We start from the raw sequence: 17309 nt of genomic DNA, 5'->3' as shown, positions 1-17309 counted from the left end.
TTTCTCTCTCTCTCTCTCTCTCTTGATCCTTTTTATGGCTCCTATATTGTGTCTCCGTTTTTTTTCTTCAACGAAGAAAGTCATTTGCCTTGGCCATTCTCAACCTTTACGCCCTATCTTCTATTTATCTCTCTCTCTCAATCTCCCCCTTTCTCTCCCTTACCCTCCCTTCCTCTCTCGCTCTCTTCCACCGCCTTTCACCTTCGCCTTTCACTTCGTTCGCAAAGTGTTGGCGTCCGTATCATCGGAAAAACATCAGACAGACTCTTTTTTAATGATATTAAGAATATATCGACTGCGTTTACAATTTTGTAATCAACGCCTCCTTCATTTAAGTCGTCGCCATCTTGAAATATATTAATCGACAAGAATAGTTAGCCAACGATAGATATTTTTTACCCAGAATATATATCCCTTCGTAAGATCGTTTTTTAATTAATAATGTTCGATAATAAACGGAATGTGGTGTGATTCGAGATAAGAGAAAAGATCGTTCATGCTCCATTTGCAATTTTCTCGCGAATATTTTCTCCACCGAACTGCCATCCGCGTCTTCTCGTAGAGAACTGTACAGAGAGGATAAGTAATTATCGACGGTACTTCTAGAGCGCGCTATTGTCCGATACGCTCAATTGGTAACTTCATCTCATTTCTGTCGGTAATGTAGTAGTACACTTTCGATCGATAATTTTGAAATATATTATTTCTTTCATTTCAAAATTATAACAATCTCGACGCGATAATATTGGGTATGTTCTTTTTTTATTTTCTATCGTCTTTCTTCTCCCTATATCGTTATTAAACCAAATTTTTATATTCAAATACATTAATGATAATTTTGCAGCTAAATTTTTATTAACCAACAAAATATAACAACTGAACAACTTATTTATACTAAATATATGAGGATTATTATATATATATATATTACGTTGCTATACATGTGTGTAAAGATTAATCTCAAATAAAACTAGGCGATATGTAGGATTTAGCATTAGAACACTTTGACATATCCATTTGGTATTCCCTTCAAAATTGAAATTCATTTTTAGTAGTCTAAAAATAAATAACTCCTTTTTTTTTTAATCTTTTTTAACATACATACTACATTATAATAGTATACTAGAAAACGAAGCATTTCTTCCAAATTTCTATATTACTAATCCTCGAAAATGTCAGCGCAAAAAACGCGAATGAAATCTCGTGAAACCACTTAAATACAATACGGCGTCCAATCTATTGAAAGAAATTTTGTAGTTACGCGTAACAACTTAGATTATGACGAACGAACAGGTACAAATACAACTTAATTAAACTATTTTAAATACGCAAAAACTTAAGCACATCAGATAATACAATATGGCAAAATTATTTCTTCTTCTTCTTGTGCGACAAGGGAGGAATGTTAATAGTTAAAACAACAAATACATTCGATTAGATTCTAATTAGTGAATCTTGTTAAACCAAAATCATAAAGGTATGCTTCCAGTTCTAATCAAAGATCACTTTCTTTTTTTCTTTTACTATTTTTCTATAATCACTGTGGTTCATAAATGTAAATCACAAAATGGACGCAATTGAAAATAAAAAAAATATAGCTATTTTGTAATAATCAAATTCGGTATTGTTTTTTAATTTTTCTTTTAAATTAGCCTATCTCAACGTGCCGACAATACTCGTCGGATATTTCTTTGCTTTGGTATCCCTTTGCACACCATGCCCTTGTATTTCTGTAAATTGAATTAGAGACATATCTGTGGCGTGTTGATGATACATATATAATATATCTATAATGTGTGTTAATTATATTCCATACCTTACAATTACATTTTTCTTATCTTTTTTTTTTGTTTATATATAAAAGTACAAAACATATATCCAATGGCAGTTCAAGCATTTTACATGATCGATGATGACATTATAATATCGTGTATGAAAAATTAGTTGTTATAAGTCACACGAGTGCTAATGTGCAATACTTTCCAGGATCGGTTTATAACATCTATGAATTCGTAGAATCCTAATGATCGTATGAAAATATTCAAGTTTCCTTGTAATTTCCGTATTACTATTGGTTCCGATAAATCAAAAGTTACATTTTTACGATCAGTGGAAATAAAAATGATCGCTAACGCATTATTGACCGATCACAAGTATACTACTCGTGTTTGCACATGCAAGCGACTGATGTAATCGTGCAACTCGTTATTATAATATTTTTCATTGCATTTTATATGGTGTTAATTGAAATTTTGATATTAAGCATTGAATACGATAACCAGTCAACAATGCATTAACACATTTGATAAAGAATAATGAAGAAGAACAAAATATTATCCGACCCTGTTCCATATGGTGAGATTTGCATGCGTCTAGTGCTCGTCAGGAAGTATAAAAGCGCACTATAAGAATTATCTTAATTTGTTTTTACCGAAGCAAAGACCAATATTATATGTAAATAGTTATTATACCGCATCGCTTTAATATGCTTCTTTATCGTACAAATGTATTGCTCGTGTATAGAATGATACGTATTTCGGAATTGGTTTCTCCTTTTTTTCACTCCTTTTTACGATTACAAAGTTTGAAAATTTTTCAAGAATATATGGACGTATCAAAATGTATATTGCGTATGAAGAATTATCAAATCTTATTTATTTATTTAATTAATTGATTAATTAATCATTATTTAATGCGTTTTATCCGATTATATAGAGGCGACTTGCTGTTGTTATATTATCTTTTTTCTTTTCCTATTTATTATAAGTGAGAAGGCAAAATTTGTTGTTATCTTATTTTTCTTTCTTTCTTTCTTTCTTTCTTTCTTTTATACGCACAATATTCTACCTGAGACTAATTGCACTTTTTTCCATATTATTCTTTATAATAAGAATAATCATGATCGCACACACTTCCAACTTACAAACGGATTATCTTGCGAGAATCACAGAGAGTTTTCATTGGCGCTTTGTGTTTTCATCGACTGATTGATTATGCATCCTAGATAATTTTTAATCGATATTCGATATAAAATATTTATCTTTTTATTATTCATTATTATTATTATCATTTAATAAGTTTAAATATGTCTCGGCCGGATAGAACGATTTGGTCATTTCGATATTTATTTTCAAAATCTATGATTAATTATTTAATGTTGCATCGTACATTTTGACTTAAATATTTTTTCTTTCATTCCTGTCAAAGAATTTCCGAAATGCGCGCAATTAATTCAAACCAGAATCAAGAAAAAGGAGAAGAAAAAGAAGAAGAAAAAGATTCGAAAAATCTTAATATTGATGTCACGTATTGAACACGCATTATTTATCGTTGATGACAATCTCGTAAGATCAAAAGAAATTCTCCGACGTCTGTACAAAATTGTAATTTTCTTTTCCTTTCTTTCTTCTTCTCTTTTTCTTTTTCTTTTTTTTTTTTACAGGATGCATAATATAAAATTGAATATTCATAATACGTAGTCACACCCTATGATATTAACTCACAATTTTACAGCTATGAAAAATTGTGAGATGGGTGCATCGGATACGCATATGAATATTTATATTTATATATAAATATAAATATATCGAAAAGTAGAATACAGTAGGCATATCGTGCGTACAATTAAAACTCTTGTCGGAGAATACGCGAGCTAGAATATTCATAATCTTTGGAATATGTGATAATAAATTTGCTTAATCGAACACTTATCACTAAAAATATTTCGAAATTACTATTTATCGAAAATATTCATTGCAAGTTCGTTTCGATTATTTATCATATCTTTTTTTATTCATCTTACTTTTTTTTGTTTTTTTTTGTTTGTTTGTTAATTTTTTCTTTTTTTGTTAATTTTCTTTCAAGTTTACGAAACCCTAATCTAAAAGCTGAAAACGTTTATAAACGTGAAATGGACGAAAGATAAGTTTCAACGTTGCATTCAAAAAAACCTATTGTGTTTTTGAATAGTTAAAAAAGAAATTCATTCATTGTTAATATCATTAAGAAATACATATGTCGTTTGTTTTATTTTCTAAACTGCTGGCTCGATTTCTAACGTTAACTCGCACTTTTATAGGCCGATTTCATAAGCTTTGACAACTGATTGCAGAAACGATGTTTTCCCTCCCTATAACATCTAATCATATTTATATAAATATCTTGACTTTAAACTAAATACTGTTTAAACATACCTTAACATATTAATAATGTTCTCCATGTTACGATAAAGTCAGGCGTCGCGAACTAACACCTAAAAAGAGATATAGTAGGAACGTACGAATTTCACGGACAACCATTGCATTTCCTAGCGAATGAAAATTCCTAGAAAATGAAATACGTTAGTAGTATACAAAGTACTAACGTATTCTCCTCTCTCAGAGAATGACGTGAAACAAAAGCGACACGAGACGACGAATTATTACATCACTTGTTCTTCTTCCCGCGTTATCAATAAAATCGTAATCAATGAATTAGCACACACAGCACGCATAATAAACACACTTTTGCAATTTGACGTGAAAGTGAAGTGAAATAGAAATGCACAGGGTGTACTCGCGCGTGGTTTTGTGTAAACAAAAAATAGAGACAGAGAGACAGAGAGAGAGAGAGAGAAAACTGACAAGTGTAGTAGCTTTGAAAGATGACATAGTTGACTACTTTAAATTAGTACTGTGTAGCCCTTATTACGTGATATGCAGGGTCGAGGGGTGCGAGCGATGATGCCGTGCTTGCTGTTGGCGTTGGTGTTGGCGTTGATGTTGGCTTTTAGGCTAGCGCCCGGAGACAGATATGGGGACGGGTTCCAAGGAAATGCCACGATACTTGGCGTGAATGCGTAGGAAGTCATTGTCGCGGTGCTTTCTGCCTTTTGAAATAGACGACGGGGTAGGGGGTGGTGTACCATCTTGGTTGAGAGCCCTCACCTGACAGGGGTCATGCCTCGCCAAGAAGTGCTCCAAGGTGTCCCACCCACCGCCCACTCTCACCATCATGTGTCTTCCTTTCAGAAGCTGAGAACATACAATGTTATTTATACAGCTACGTTTTCTCATTATTATTACTATTATTAGTAGTAGGACCAGAGGAACGAGTGCTAATATTATAAACCCCCTAATTTTAGATTTCTCTTTGAAATGTTTGCTAAAAATAAAAGGAAAATAATCGATCGCAATTCTAACGCAACATACGAAGATATCACGCGAGAGAAAAATCACGATGAAACCAAATTACTAGTAAGGGATCGAATAATTATATAAACTCGATATACCCTAATGAATACGTTGCGTCCCGCTATATGATATCGGCCTTCTCCAACTTTTCGTACTTTCAATCTCGAACATTTACCAGACGGACATTGGCAAAGCCTCTGTACAGCTTCCGTAACTCTTCGCACCTATACAAATATAACAACGTAAGATAATTATAATTGGAAAAGAAAGAAAACTCGTTAAAACGCGTTCGTTAGATCTCGTATCGAGGAATATCATATAATATACCTTGCGATCGAGTTCAGTGATAGGTCCGGTATATTCCGGAGGATCCGCGGGTGATTGGGTTGGAGACGGTGAACTAGTTAACGAGGGTAATGGCGAAGTAACGTCATCGGGATCATCGACGCTACCACGCGACCAATCATCCTCCGTGGTATCGCTGTTTATTCCATCGCTACCGGCTGGCCCATTATCGCTAATCGATCGTCTCATTTCGGGCTCGTGATTATTACCCGTTGTCGGGTCCAACCAACCAGTCGTCATCTCTGCCACTTCGGACGTTGAACTTGACAAATCGAAGATCGCAATGAACGTTATAGTTAACATAACAACCTAATATTTCGTTCACTCACCTACTGTGTTTAATCTTTTCTGTTTGCGGTCGGAGCGTTGACATTTTCGAAGGAGCGAATTGCCAGGAAACGAGACTGCTGTGAGAAATTCCACTGTCCGAAAGACAACGCAGATCTTGTTCTTGTTCGGCGATTTCTCTTTCCAATTGGACGAGACCAGGTGGTTCCAAGGAATACCTCGCTGCCAATCTCGCAACTTCCAATAAACAGAGTACTACGTTCCGAGGCTGACCATGTAAGACTATAACGTGAAATTGATGTAACGCATAATCCATATATTACGTACGTATTACTCGTAGTTTACTCACCAAGATCGTCGCTTTCGAATAGAAGATTTTCGTGTACCCCTAATCGACGACAAAATTGTATAAAATTTTCCATGTTGTCGCGCGAGAAGAAGCTACGTCTCGCTGCATTTTCCCAACAACGTCCTCTGATCACCGGTATTGGCTATCGTCAACATTTAAACGCGATCTCCGTTAGTCACAGATTTGGAAGAAAAAAATAGTAGATACTCACCCCTTTCGCTTTTCCAGCGTCGACAGCCGATCTGGCTTTTTCCTGTATGACTTTAGCCAATCGGCAAACAACCACGCCATTATCCAACGTGTCGAAAAAATTCTCACCCGTTATATAATCGACGTCTGAAACATGTCATCGGTTATACAGTCAAATCGTGTCCGAAGCGTTAAGACGTCGAACAAAAGGAATAATATATGTATCGTTTAAAAAAGGAACCTAGCCAAACGCGATTACCGTTCGTCTAGCGCAGATATATTTTACACGAATCCTATGAATTTCCGATGCGCCAGCGGAATTCCTCGATAGGTGCCAACGCTACTCTCTACATGCTTGTCATCGATTCATAAGGGAGCAGTTAAGAGTGTAGGAGCATCGATACGCTGACGTGTCTTTTTGCCAAAGAAAAAGGAAAAAAGATGATGTTAGCTAAACGAACGCGAGGAAGAGAGGAGCGGGGGGGGGAGAAGGGCTCCTCCTCTTCTTCTTCTTCTTTTTCCTCTTCCTCCTCGTCCTATCATCTTCTTATTTTTTGTCGTTCTCTCGTTATGTTAGTCAGAGGATGCGCAAGCGTGGAAAGGTAGAAGGCGTGTATACGCGCTCGTTTATGCGTAATGCGGCTGGCTTTAGGTAACCGTGAAGAAGGGAGAAGTGGCACTCGAAGGAGAGGCACCCGATCGACATCCGGTTGAGTCAGACAACGAATTGCAATTGTGTGCGAGGAGCTCGGATAGGGCAAGCGTGGGTAAAAGAAAGAAACAGCGAGGATATCCTTTCTACCATCTTATTTGGTATAGATTAATATTTGTTAATAATTTTAATAGGACGACAGGGTTGCGTTCAACGATTCGTTTAAATTCCTTTGAAAATCGCAACCCTTTTCTAACGTGGCGAAATGGACGACGATGGGGTAGGCTGGACCGTTTGAGAACCACTGAAGATTGAAGATCGCTTTTCTCACGACCGTGACGCGTGGCAATGAGCGAGCAAAACGCCCGAGAGAACAGCGTACCGTTCATCCCCGTACCTAGCTTTCCAGAGGTTCTCTATCCTTATTCGTTTTTCCCTCGGGGTGAATCAAATTCAGTCTACTACTCTTGGATTTGAAACAATGATACGAATTACTTGAACTCGAGCCACGATTATATAAAAGAACGTCGAGAAACTGGTTAGAAAGAGAGGGCGCATGCAAATTGTCTTGTAATTAGTAACCATCAAGCCATTTACTCCTTTCCTTCCTTTCACCTTCTTTTTTGTTGAGAAAAATAGGTGTATGGAAATTATGCGTCAAATAGGGGAATACTCTCACAGAGTATTATACAGTTTCAAATGAAACGCGTATATAATTATTTCGAATCGTTTCGTTATTTATTCTTTCTTTATTTTTGTCGAATTTTCTAATCGGAAACATTATTGGAACGAAGCTATGTCGAAAACAAAATAAAAAAAAGCACGATCGCGACGTTTCTGTTGAAACGAACGCGTATATATACCCTACATATATATACCAATACATAAATGCATATGCATATTTCCGACAGCTGACTCGCGTTTACAATTTTCTCAGACCGACCTCGTTCTTCCCGCGATTTTTGCATCCTCCCGAGGTCGGTTCAACAATAAGAAAAGCCACGCGTGCGTTCTCACGAAAGTCGCAGCGCACCGAAATTTTGTCTCGGAAAGAGTTCGTATTCGAAATAATCAAAAAAATGAGTATATTATTATATCGAACTTACTTATAGTTTTGTTGATCCAGTCGGCTAGATCTTCCTGAAGAGGAATCAATTGCCTGCTCTGAGCCGAGTGCAATCGTTCGTGATAGAATTCGGCGTACTCTTCTTCTTCGGGAGATGGCCTAGGTACGTCTGCACGATCGAACACGGAAACGGAAGACGGTCCCCAGCTGCTGCGATAACGCGTGTGTTGGCTCGAAGGAAATCGATTAGCACCGAAAGACATCCTGCAATTTCTCTTCCTTTCGCTTTATCTCTCTCTCTCTCTCTCTCTCTCCTTCTATATCTTTTTGCGTTTTGTTTTTTTTCTATTATACTCGTAATCAGGATTATACGGTACACTAAATCGGATGCACCTTTATTAATTAATTTTCCGTCAATCTTCCAGGCCGATCGGCGTTTTCTTTTAGGATTATTTTTCTTTATAGACAAAGATGGCGTCGTTGCTTTTGACTCACTTTCCGGCTTTATCCAATCGACGATCTTTTTGAACCCTCGTACCTACCGAGTACACGTCTCTAGAAAATAAAAACAAGATTAAACTGGTCGAAACGATGGTGTTTTTTGATTAAATCTATGCGATTCTACGACCGCAATTTTGATCTTATTTTTGGATTATATCTCATCTTCCGAACAGATATTTCAAGTAACGGAGTTGGGAAGGCCTTTGGAGGTTAACCGGTAACGCTCGATTTCCACTGCCTTTGTCCAACGGCACGTCATGGACGAACGAATAAAGAAGAAGCTAACGAAGAAGAAAGGAACGAGTAAATAAGAAATCGAACGTGAGTACGAATACGAAAAAGCTACTTTCGAATGTTACAATAAATTTATGTATCGTCCTACTCCTTTTTCTTTCCTTCCTCCAAGCTGGCACATTTATATTTTCTTGTATATTTTTTCTCTACGAATGAGATACATCGATTGATTATACTTTGCGCACTTTGGAGACTTCGATGATTCGATAACGGATGCGAGAGTTTTTTTATCGACAGGGATACTTAATAGGATATTTATATAAAAATAGCGATCTATTAAATAACGATCAATATCGTATTACCGACACCTGTAACCATGTTTGTCAATTATATAAAAATTAAATAACAACGACAAACGATAAAGTTCCATTTCTATATGCATTTAAAAAAAAAGGGAAAAAAATGTATGCGTACAGATCGCGCAAAGGAGAAATCGAGTAGGCAGAATATCCTTCGACATCGATCCATGAATATGTCATTCTTCTTTGCGATGCTAGAATGCGATACCGTCGTAAACAGGTGACATAATTCTCATATTTTTCTTCGGTGCAAATCGCAGAGGTGGATGCTAAGATTCCGGTGCATGGTCCATTTGGATGATCTAATATGCATATTATTTATGAATTCCTTAATTTCCATTCCATTTAAACGTTTCACGAGTCGATTCTCCAAGGTAAAAAGAAGGATCGAGAAAAACAACGCGCGATGAATATACATAGGAAAATGATGTTATTACTCCTACATAGAAAACGCGCGCATCTTAAAAATACTTCACCCTTTTTGTTACATAAACGATGCTCGCTGGGGGAGGAAAAAAAGGGGTTGCAAGAAACGAAATAAAAGAGAAAAAGGGGTTGCGATGACGGGGATAACGAGCGGTTGATAGAGCTTGGCTATTATTTACTCTTTTATAACATATTCTCTCTCTATTAACGACAAAATATTGACCTATGTTTTTGAATAAAAAAAAAAAAATAAATGCAACTCTTGCAAACTCTGGCGCAGCTGAAACAAATGAACCGAGTCCCCCGATGTTCGGCATAAATAATCGAATATATAAATAAATAAATGAATGAAATCTGCTTTTAAAACGAAGTAACACTGACGTATCCGGTAATTTGCAGGGAGTATCGTAGACGCGCGTATACGTGACATAAAGTCAACGACCATCTAACGATCGAGTTTAATCGGAGGAAGAGCTACGAGTTGCATTGCGCGTTCGCCCGTGCAGCTTCAATGAACGCGAGCGACACGGCTCGGGGGAGAAATAATAATAATCGAAGGAGAATAGAACACATCGCAAGAAGAAGAAGAAGTTCGACCGTCATCGGTTCGAGTTTTACGAGCGCACGTAGGCGTTCACCCAGAAGCACTCCTAACGCAATTAGATTTCATAATCGTCTCCAACGAGAGACGCGATGGATCATTTTTATTTTTATTTTCATTCCGATCACGTTTCCATCTTATTTTCCCAAAGGGGCTTTCCAATTTGTAATATTAATTATAGAGCGCGATTTATGCTAAAACAAATTTGCAAATATCGATGTCTTATCCATCTAGGTTCCTATTTCTCTCATTGATTCTTTACTTACATTAGCCTATCGTCGTCGTGAGCGGATCGCGTGAAGCAATCTCTAACGTGGGATTCAATGCAAACTGGTATCCGCTGTTTATATTATTATGATTTTTACAGGCGGCACGCGTACGAGCATGGGTGGCCAACGCGAGAATGAATCTCCTTCTCTCTTTCAGCAAGCATGTTTCCGCAAAAGGAACCGACAATGTCGCCCGGTGATCGTTCGAATCATCGACGGGAACAGCGAAGTAGCAGAACAAAAACGAAACAAACAAAACTAATTATTAATCGACTACATCCTTAGCCAGGAGGTAAGTAAATCGATCGAACGAAGAGAACCAAGTTGGTGGCCTGGATGATTTCTTTGATTATCGTGTCACGTAATAACGAGCTTTCGATCAGCTTTTTTTTTCTTTCCTCGAGTTACTTCGCCGCGGGATTTAGGGCACGTCATCGAGCTATAGCAAACGCGCAATATGTTAGCGTCAAATAATGCTATTCGCACTTAAATATTTTCACAACCATATCGGAAACATTTGTCAATACTAAAAAGGTATATATATATAAAATAAAAAACGAAACGAAACGAAACGAAAAAGTTTCGTTAAATGTTACGAACGAATTGGACCATATCGTAAACGAAGTAAACGAAGCGTTGAAGAACTTTCGTTATTATGCAAATAACGATGCAATCCAAGTATATATCTTCACCCTGCGTTGTTTCGACAAATAAATAAAAATAAATCATTAGTAGAAAATGAGAAAGAAAGAGAGAGAGAGAGAGAAATAGTAAAAGAAGAAAACGATTCATCTAAACGTTAATTGGCATTAGTTAAAGATCAGGAAACAAAAAAGAAGAAATTGATAAGATCGATAAAAAGCGGACGAATTAAAGGAAGATCTTTGAAATCATAATTTGCAATGAGAAAAAGAGAAAAAGAATGGCTTTTTTAACGCTCGTAATATGTGCTGTCGACGGTAATAAGAAGACTAAAGTAACGTTAATAAGTAACAGTTTTGGAGCGTGACCATCGCTGCGAGGCGTGTGTTTCTGCGTATACAACGTTAGAAGGTGTTCCACTAATAAAAAGAAGAAACGACGTATAAGGTGAAACCTTATTTCTCTTTCTATCTATCTTTTTCTCCCGTCCTTAAACATTTCTATAAAACCTTTCGGAGATTTTCTTCCTTTTATCTCCGACTCCCCGAGGGCTCGTTTCTCGTCGTCGTCGTCGTCGTCGTGGTCGTCATAGTACCGGCAAATAAGTATCATTAAATCCTTATGCCTTTTCTTCTATGCAAGCGCGTATACACAGTGGTCAACAAAAGTATCGACGTAGATTACATCTTTCTACAAAATTATATTTTGTAAATAATTTTTATTTTCTTAAAAAAGATTTAATTTATCTAAAATACCTTTTTCTCCCAAGAATACAACGTTCGTTCATCGCTTCTTTATATATATAGTAATATATTCGATTTATCTTAATCGATTGTTAATTAATCGATACAAGTGTCTGTTGTTGTCTAAAAGCTCGGAACGTATGTCCTGTGTACCGTCCTCTTCGAAATCCACCGTTGAAATGAGACGTTGTCCTCTATGAAAGTACTTTTATTAAATGTTGTTTATAAGACCTTCCGAACGTTACGCATATGTAGGAAGAGGATAATGTTCCTAATAAATAGAATTTTCTTATTCGGAAGATTTTATAAACAACATTGAATAAAAGTATTTTCACAGAGGACAATGACTCAGTCCAATGGTGGATTTCGAAGAGGACGGTACGCGGGACATATATTCCGAGCTTTTCGATAACAATAGACGCTTGTATCGATTAATTAACAATTATTAAGGTATATTTAATACAGTACTGTACTCTATTAGTATTTTTGATCGTTTCAATTAAAATACATTTCTAGCAAGCGTAACGACGTCCGATTTTAAGGAACACTCGCTGCATTTTAGTTAAAACTGTGAAAAGCAATCGTTCGCATTTATTGAAAAAAAACGTAATAATTACGACTTTGTCTTTTCGAGCATGTAATTGGACGTTGAAAAAGAAATCAAAAGAATAATGAAATTATATATTAGCATTTAAATGAAAACGTCAACGTTTTGCTTTTTTGTTTCGTTTATTTCTATAGGAAAAAAACAATTTATCGGACGCAAATTAAAACTAAAGACTTCGATATCTGTGAATTTTTGTACTTGACATTTTCGCGAGCGAAAGTGATAAAGGTGATGCTTTTAAAAATAACGAGGCAACGCGTCGGTCGAAAGATAAGCTCGCGACGAAAACATCCGATATATTGGCATATTTTTTCTTTTCCTTCGTTTGCTACAATTTAAGAGAATTTTGTAGAAAATCGTACGGATCGATATATTCCTCGTTTACGCGAACGAGACCACCGACGAGAATTCCAAATATAACATCAACGAGATTCCAATAGTCTATTTTTTTATCGATTTAGTCGACAAATTTACATTTATAAAAAAAGTCATTTTATTTAATATTTCAGGCTATTCGTATCTCCAACGATCTTTGTCTCCGTTGAAATTTGTAACTTTTGAGTATCGTTCGAAGGGTCGCGGTAGTGTATAATATGGTCCATTACGACTCGAATGGTTTGATAACAAACGAGCTAGAAAAGGGAAAGAAGAAGAACTCGTAGGAGACGACGGGCCATTGTCCGACGCCTTATAAGTTCTTTAATGACTTTACGTCGGTCGTACAAAAAGAGAAAGAGAGAAAAAAAGAGATGCGAGTAAGAAAATAAACGACTATAAAAGTACGCGCACGGTCTGAGCTTTTCTCGAGCGAATGAGAATTCATAAGGCAACGACAACAACGACTAATACACGTTTCAACGTACGCGATATCTTGTCACATGTAAGAGTTAATCTACGGTACGTTAATTATATCAAGAAAGATCTTCGCGAAATTTGCTTTCAAATCGTCAAACAAATGTTTGCTAAAGAAAGAGACGTTATTATATCCTTCATTGTTTTTTTTAAATATACTCATCGAGCTGGTTTTACATGGTAATTACGCGCTCTATTATATACATATGCGTTTGTAAAAATGTATTTGACGTAAATGTATTTGTATAAATTTATCGGTTATATAATTTATAATGAAATTTAACTTTTTGATTATATACTTGTAATTTAGTTTGATTTTCGTAGGATTTTTGATTTGCACACGTATGATAATAATAGAAATTGAGATTTAATCTAATTGCTATTGAGATTGAAACGAAGAGAACGAGTAAACGTAATAATAGTATGACCTCTTTTTTCGAAGGATTTAAACTCTCTTTCTTTCTCCCGTTCTCGCTTGAATGGAAATAAACAAACGTTGTCAAATATAATAACACTAAAGTTCTATCTCTCGGCGACGCGACGACGTTGAAAAATAAATCAAAATCGAGGAAGATTGGAACGAATATGGAAGATCGATGAGAGAACTTTATTACGTAACGATTTCTTCGCGTCGCGAAGCTTCTTATTATAAAAAACAAATAAGAAAAGATATTATTTGCGTCGTCGCATGATCGATCAACCGATTTGCGCGAATTAACGAATGCCATATTTGTAGTAATTAACGAGTGTGCACGAAACGACTTCGCGTTATTCGCTGTAATATCAATGTCGACGACGACATAGATAGTCGATGTATGTATGCGTACATTGCTATAATTATTGTCTCGTGTTTGAACAATTGTTTCGTTAATACATACTTTGTACGTATGAGGATTCGTATGAGGATTCCAGAGGCAAACGAAGGAATGTTAAAAATACCAACAAAAAAGCACGATTTGCCATCTTCGAATACCAAATGTTATCATAATCGGGCGATTTTGTAATTTTAGGTAACACGCCACGTTTGAATCCTTTACTCTTCGCGTTGAAAGAATTTGTAAAAGATAGGGAAAGAGATGATCGAAAATAACGATAGCAATTTTTACTGTAGGTCGCGCCTTTAACCGGTACGTAATCTTTATCTTAAAATAATAACCGTGCGACACGTGGTAAAAAGATAAAAGAAGTCGTCGATCGATATGGAAGGAAGTATACGCTGGATTAAGCGATTCTCCCGTCGTGTTTATCTTCAAACCCGAGCGCCGACATTCGAATATGCATGCTTTGCATCCGGCAGGTAATTAACCGCGTTACGGAAGAGGGCTACTCTCGTCAAGAGTTCGCGAATGCGAATGCCTACACCGATATATATATATATATATATATATATTTATAACGAACGAGAGAAAAAATGTAGACGCGTGTTTGCTTTTCCATCGAGCTCCCGTTATTTGCGGCAAAATTCAACGCGATGTCTACTTTATATATATATATAATGCATACCTATAGAAACACGATCAATCAACGATATTATGCACTCTCCCTTTTCGTCGATTCAAAACTGGCGAAAAAAAGATTTACGATTTACGATTAGACAATTTTTCTTTTTTTCTTTTTTCCTTTTTTTTTTTAGAAAGACATTTGTCGCACGAAGCGATCGCCATACACTTTCGTAAATTTTTAGTTGCTTTTTTTGATCTCCTTTTTGAGTATTAAAATGCAACGGTAAATATATACGGTGCACGAAATTGAAAAAGGAGAACTGCATGATCGTATTTATAATAACGGTAAAGTAATGTAACGCGTGAACGTTCGGACGATGCGCTTATCTTCATCTTTCTCTCGGAATTTTTGTAATAATATAAAACACGTTTTACTAGGACGCGGGTCACCCCCTGTGCTAGAATATGAAAAAAGGGTAGAACAGGTTTGACACGCTAGGAGACAAGATTATTACTGGCTTGTGACACTTGACACGGAAGAAGGAAAAAGAAAATAAGTTGGAAAAAAAGGTAACATACTTTCGTCGCAAAAGGGCGCGGACGAATTTCCATCGAATAAGAAAGCAGGAAGCCACCTTGATTATAACGAAAAGGGATAAATCTTTCTTACCCGAAATATCGCAAGGAACATCGCTCTGGTTTCGAGAGATTCGTAAAGAAGTCCTTGGTCGTCCTTGAAGGGATTCGTCCGTTGCAACGTTCGAGATGATTCGAAGAACGAGGAGGATGTAAAGAAGCAGACGTAAGAATAAGTAACACTTGGGAGGAGACGAATTAACCGATCGGCCGACGTCGCAAACGCGTACCTACGTATGGAGCCCTTGTTCCTTCGCTAACTAACTCGTAACTAACTCGTCGAACGACACTGCCCGAACGAACCGAGCGTCGAGTCCGAAGTCTTGGAAGCAAAAGCAGAACCGAACCTATGCGAACCTATGCGAACGCACCGCGAACGATGCTACGAGTGGAGGGGGACGGTCCACCGGAGTGGGGGGAACTCTCGACCAACGACGCTTTCTTCCTCTCCGAGCGAAGGCTTCGAGTCCTTTTCGTTAGAACAATTATTTCTTTCTTTCTCCGATAAGGTTAACCTAACCTATACCTATACCTATATACACATATCGAACTATCGATGCGTTTACTCGCTAAACTTTTTCCAAATCTCTCGTCATTAACGTATTTACGTATATGCAGTCACCGTAGTAGTTTGCCGATGAAGAAAGGATATTTAACGAGCACTTTTTATTCACCCTTTTTCGTTGCACGGTGTGACCTTCTCTCCTATATTCACCCTCTCTCTCACTCTTTCTCTCCGTCAGTTTTGTATAGCGTTAGACACCACGTGCAGTGGTCTGCCAGCCGGCGTGGCAGCCAGGAAACGAGCGAGAGTCGCTCGTGCAACGCAAAAAACAGAAGAGAGGAAGACAAAAAAGAGAGGAAGGAGCGCGCACGCACGCACGACGCACGCACGCACGCACGCACACGCGTCTGCTTTTTCCAGAGCCACCCACACCAACCGAGCCTCCCTCGACTCTCGGCCACGCACATTTCCAAAGGAAATCCCCTCCGTCCCTCTCTCCCTCCGTCCACTGTTCTCTCATTCTCGCTCGCTCTCGAGGGAACCTCTTAAATCAATACTCTCGCCTGCCTCCGAAGAGAGTATCTTCTCGAATTATCTTTCTCTTTTCCTTTCCCTTTCCCTTTCCCTTTCCATTTCCATTTCCCTTTTTCGTCCTTTCGTCATGCTCGAAAACGATTAACGACCGACCGTCCTATGACTCCTTTCGCGTCATCTCAAAAGACGATGAAAAGGCACGCTCGATTGATCCTCGAGTCGAGTCCTCCTGCTACATTCCAATAATAGATATATCGATTTGCGATGTCGTCTATAACAATAATAATAAGCTGTCTGGACCACCATGAGGCGCCGAGTACTTTCGTTTAACTCGACGCGTACCTTTCTCAAAACCGCAAAGTCTTCTCGTACTCGCATATATGCGCAGGTTCCAAAGAGGAAAGCACAATTCTCAAAGTTTCTTATCAAATTAACGATTAGAAAACATATGTTATATGGAAATATATCATATCTCATTAAAGAATTTTCAGACGATCGATAAAAGTGGTAATAACCTGTGCATGGTGGAGCTTTGAACGAAATTTACGAATCACGCTATTGTACTTCCTCCTGTCCCTGGTACCAATAGATTTTCGATCCAAACTTATATTTTTTCTTTCTTTCGGATAGAATATTTTTAAGAAATGTAACCTTCTCAATCCTAGCAGTCATGATAATCCTTTAGCGTTCGTGACTTTGTTCGACTTCTAACGAGATATAGTTCGCGCATGATTTATCTTTAGTTCTATTAAACATTCTTATTTACGATTAGAAATTTGCATTTTAATAATTATATCACGTATAAATTTATATACGTATAACGGATAGGAAAGTATATCGTTGCTTCGAATATTTTGATCTAATGAATAACGAGCGGCGTCGCGCGTGAAAGCGTAAT

General features: G+C 37.1%; 1 protein-coding gene and 1 long non-coding RNA gene across 4 annotated transcripts; both read right to left on the bottom strand.

Moving 5' to 3' along the window:
• Positions 1-16: 16 nt before the first annotated feature.
• On the bottom strand, positions 17-16181 carry LOC122516613 (growth arrest-specific protein 2-like). Of its 3 annotated transcripts, XM_043634558.1 has the most exons (10): positions 15603-15720; positions 15407-15469; positions 8101-8615; positions 6365-6489; positions 6154-6295; positions 5846-6086; positions 5499-5778; positions 5270-5395; positions 4926-5012; positions 17-1730 (listed from the first exon to the last, which is right to left on the bottom strand). In XM_043634558.1, the coding sequence occupies exons 3-10, from the start codon at positions 8321-8323 to the stop codon at positions 1659-1661; spliced, it is 1296 nt and encodes a 431-aa protein (XP_043490493.1). In that variant the 5' UTR covers positions 8324-8615; positions 15407-15469; positions 15603-15720; the 3' UTR covers positions 17-1658. The 3 variants fall into 3 exon arrangements, with proteins under 3 accessions (XP_043490493.1, XP_043490494.1, XP_043490492.1); XM_043634559.1 differs by lacking the exons at positions 15407-15469; positions 15603-15720 and adding an exon at positions 16047-16181; XM_043634557.1 differs by having other exon boundaries at positions 15407-15720.
• LOC122516614 lies at positions 3957-4919 on the bottom strand. The gene is made up of 2 exons (XR_006303623.1): positions 4194-4919; positions 3957-4138 (listed from the first exon to the last, which is right to left on the bottom strand). It is a non-coding gene; the product is annotated as an uncharacterized LOC122516614 (long non-coding RNA).
• Positions 16182-17309: the final 1128 nt, after the last annotated feature.

The sequence above is a fragment of the Polistes fuscatus genome, unplaced genomic scaffold, assembly GCF_010416935.1.
Source record: "Polistes fuscatus isolate 324 unplaced genomic scaffold, CU_Pfus_HIC Scaffold2, whole genome shotgun sequence".
In the NCBI taxonomy this organism is placed as follows: domain Eukaryota; kingdom Metazoa; phylum Arthropoda; class Insecta; order Hymenoptera; family Vespidae; genus Polistes; species Polistes fuscatus.
This window is presented reverse-complemented; position numbering and strand designations above follow the sequence as displayed.

Excerpts from the sequence above, each read along its gene's own strand:
- LOC122516613 (XM_043634559.1), bottom strand. The coding sequence starts at position 8,323 with ATGTCTTTCGGTGCTAATCGATTTCCTTCGAGCCAACACACGCGTTAT. Across the intron at positions 5,779-5,845 it reads GAAAAGATTAAACACAGTAG|TTCAACGTCCGAAGTGGCAG; the intron begins GTGAGTGAACGA and ends CGATTTGTCAAG. Across the intron at positions 1,731-4,925 it reads CGAGGCATGACCCCTGTCAG|AAATACAAGGGCATGGTGTG; the intron begins GTGAGGGCTCTC and ends TTCAATTTACAG.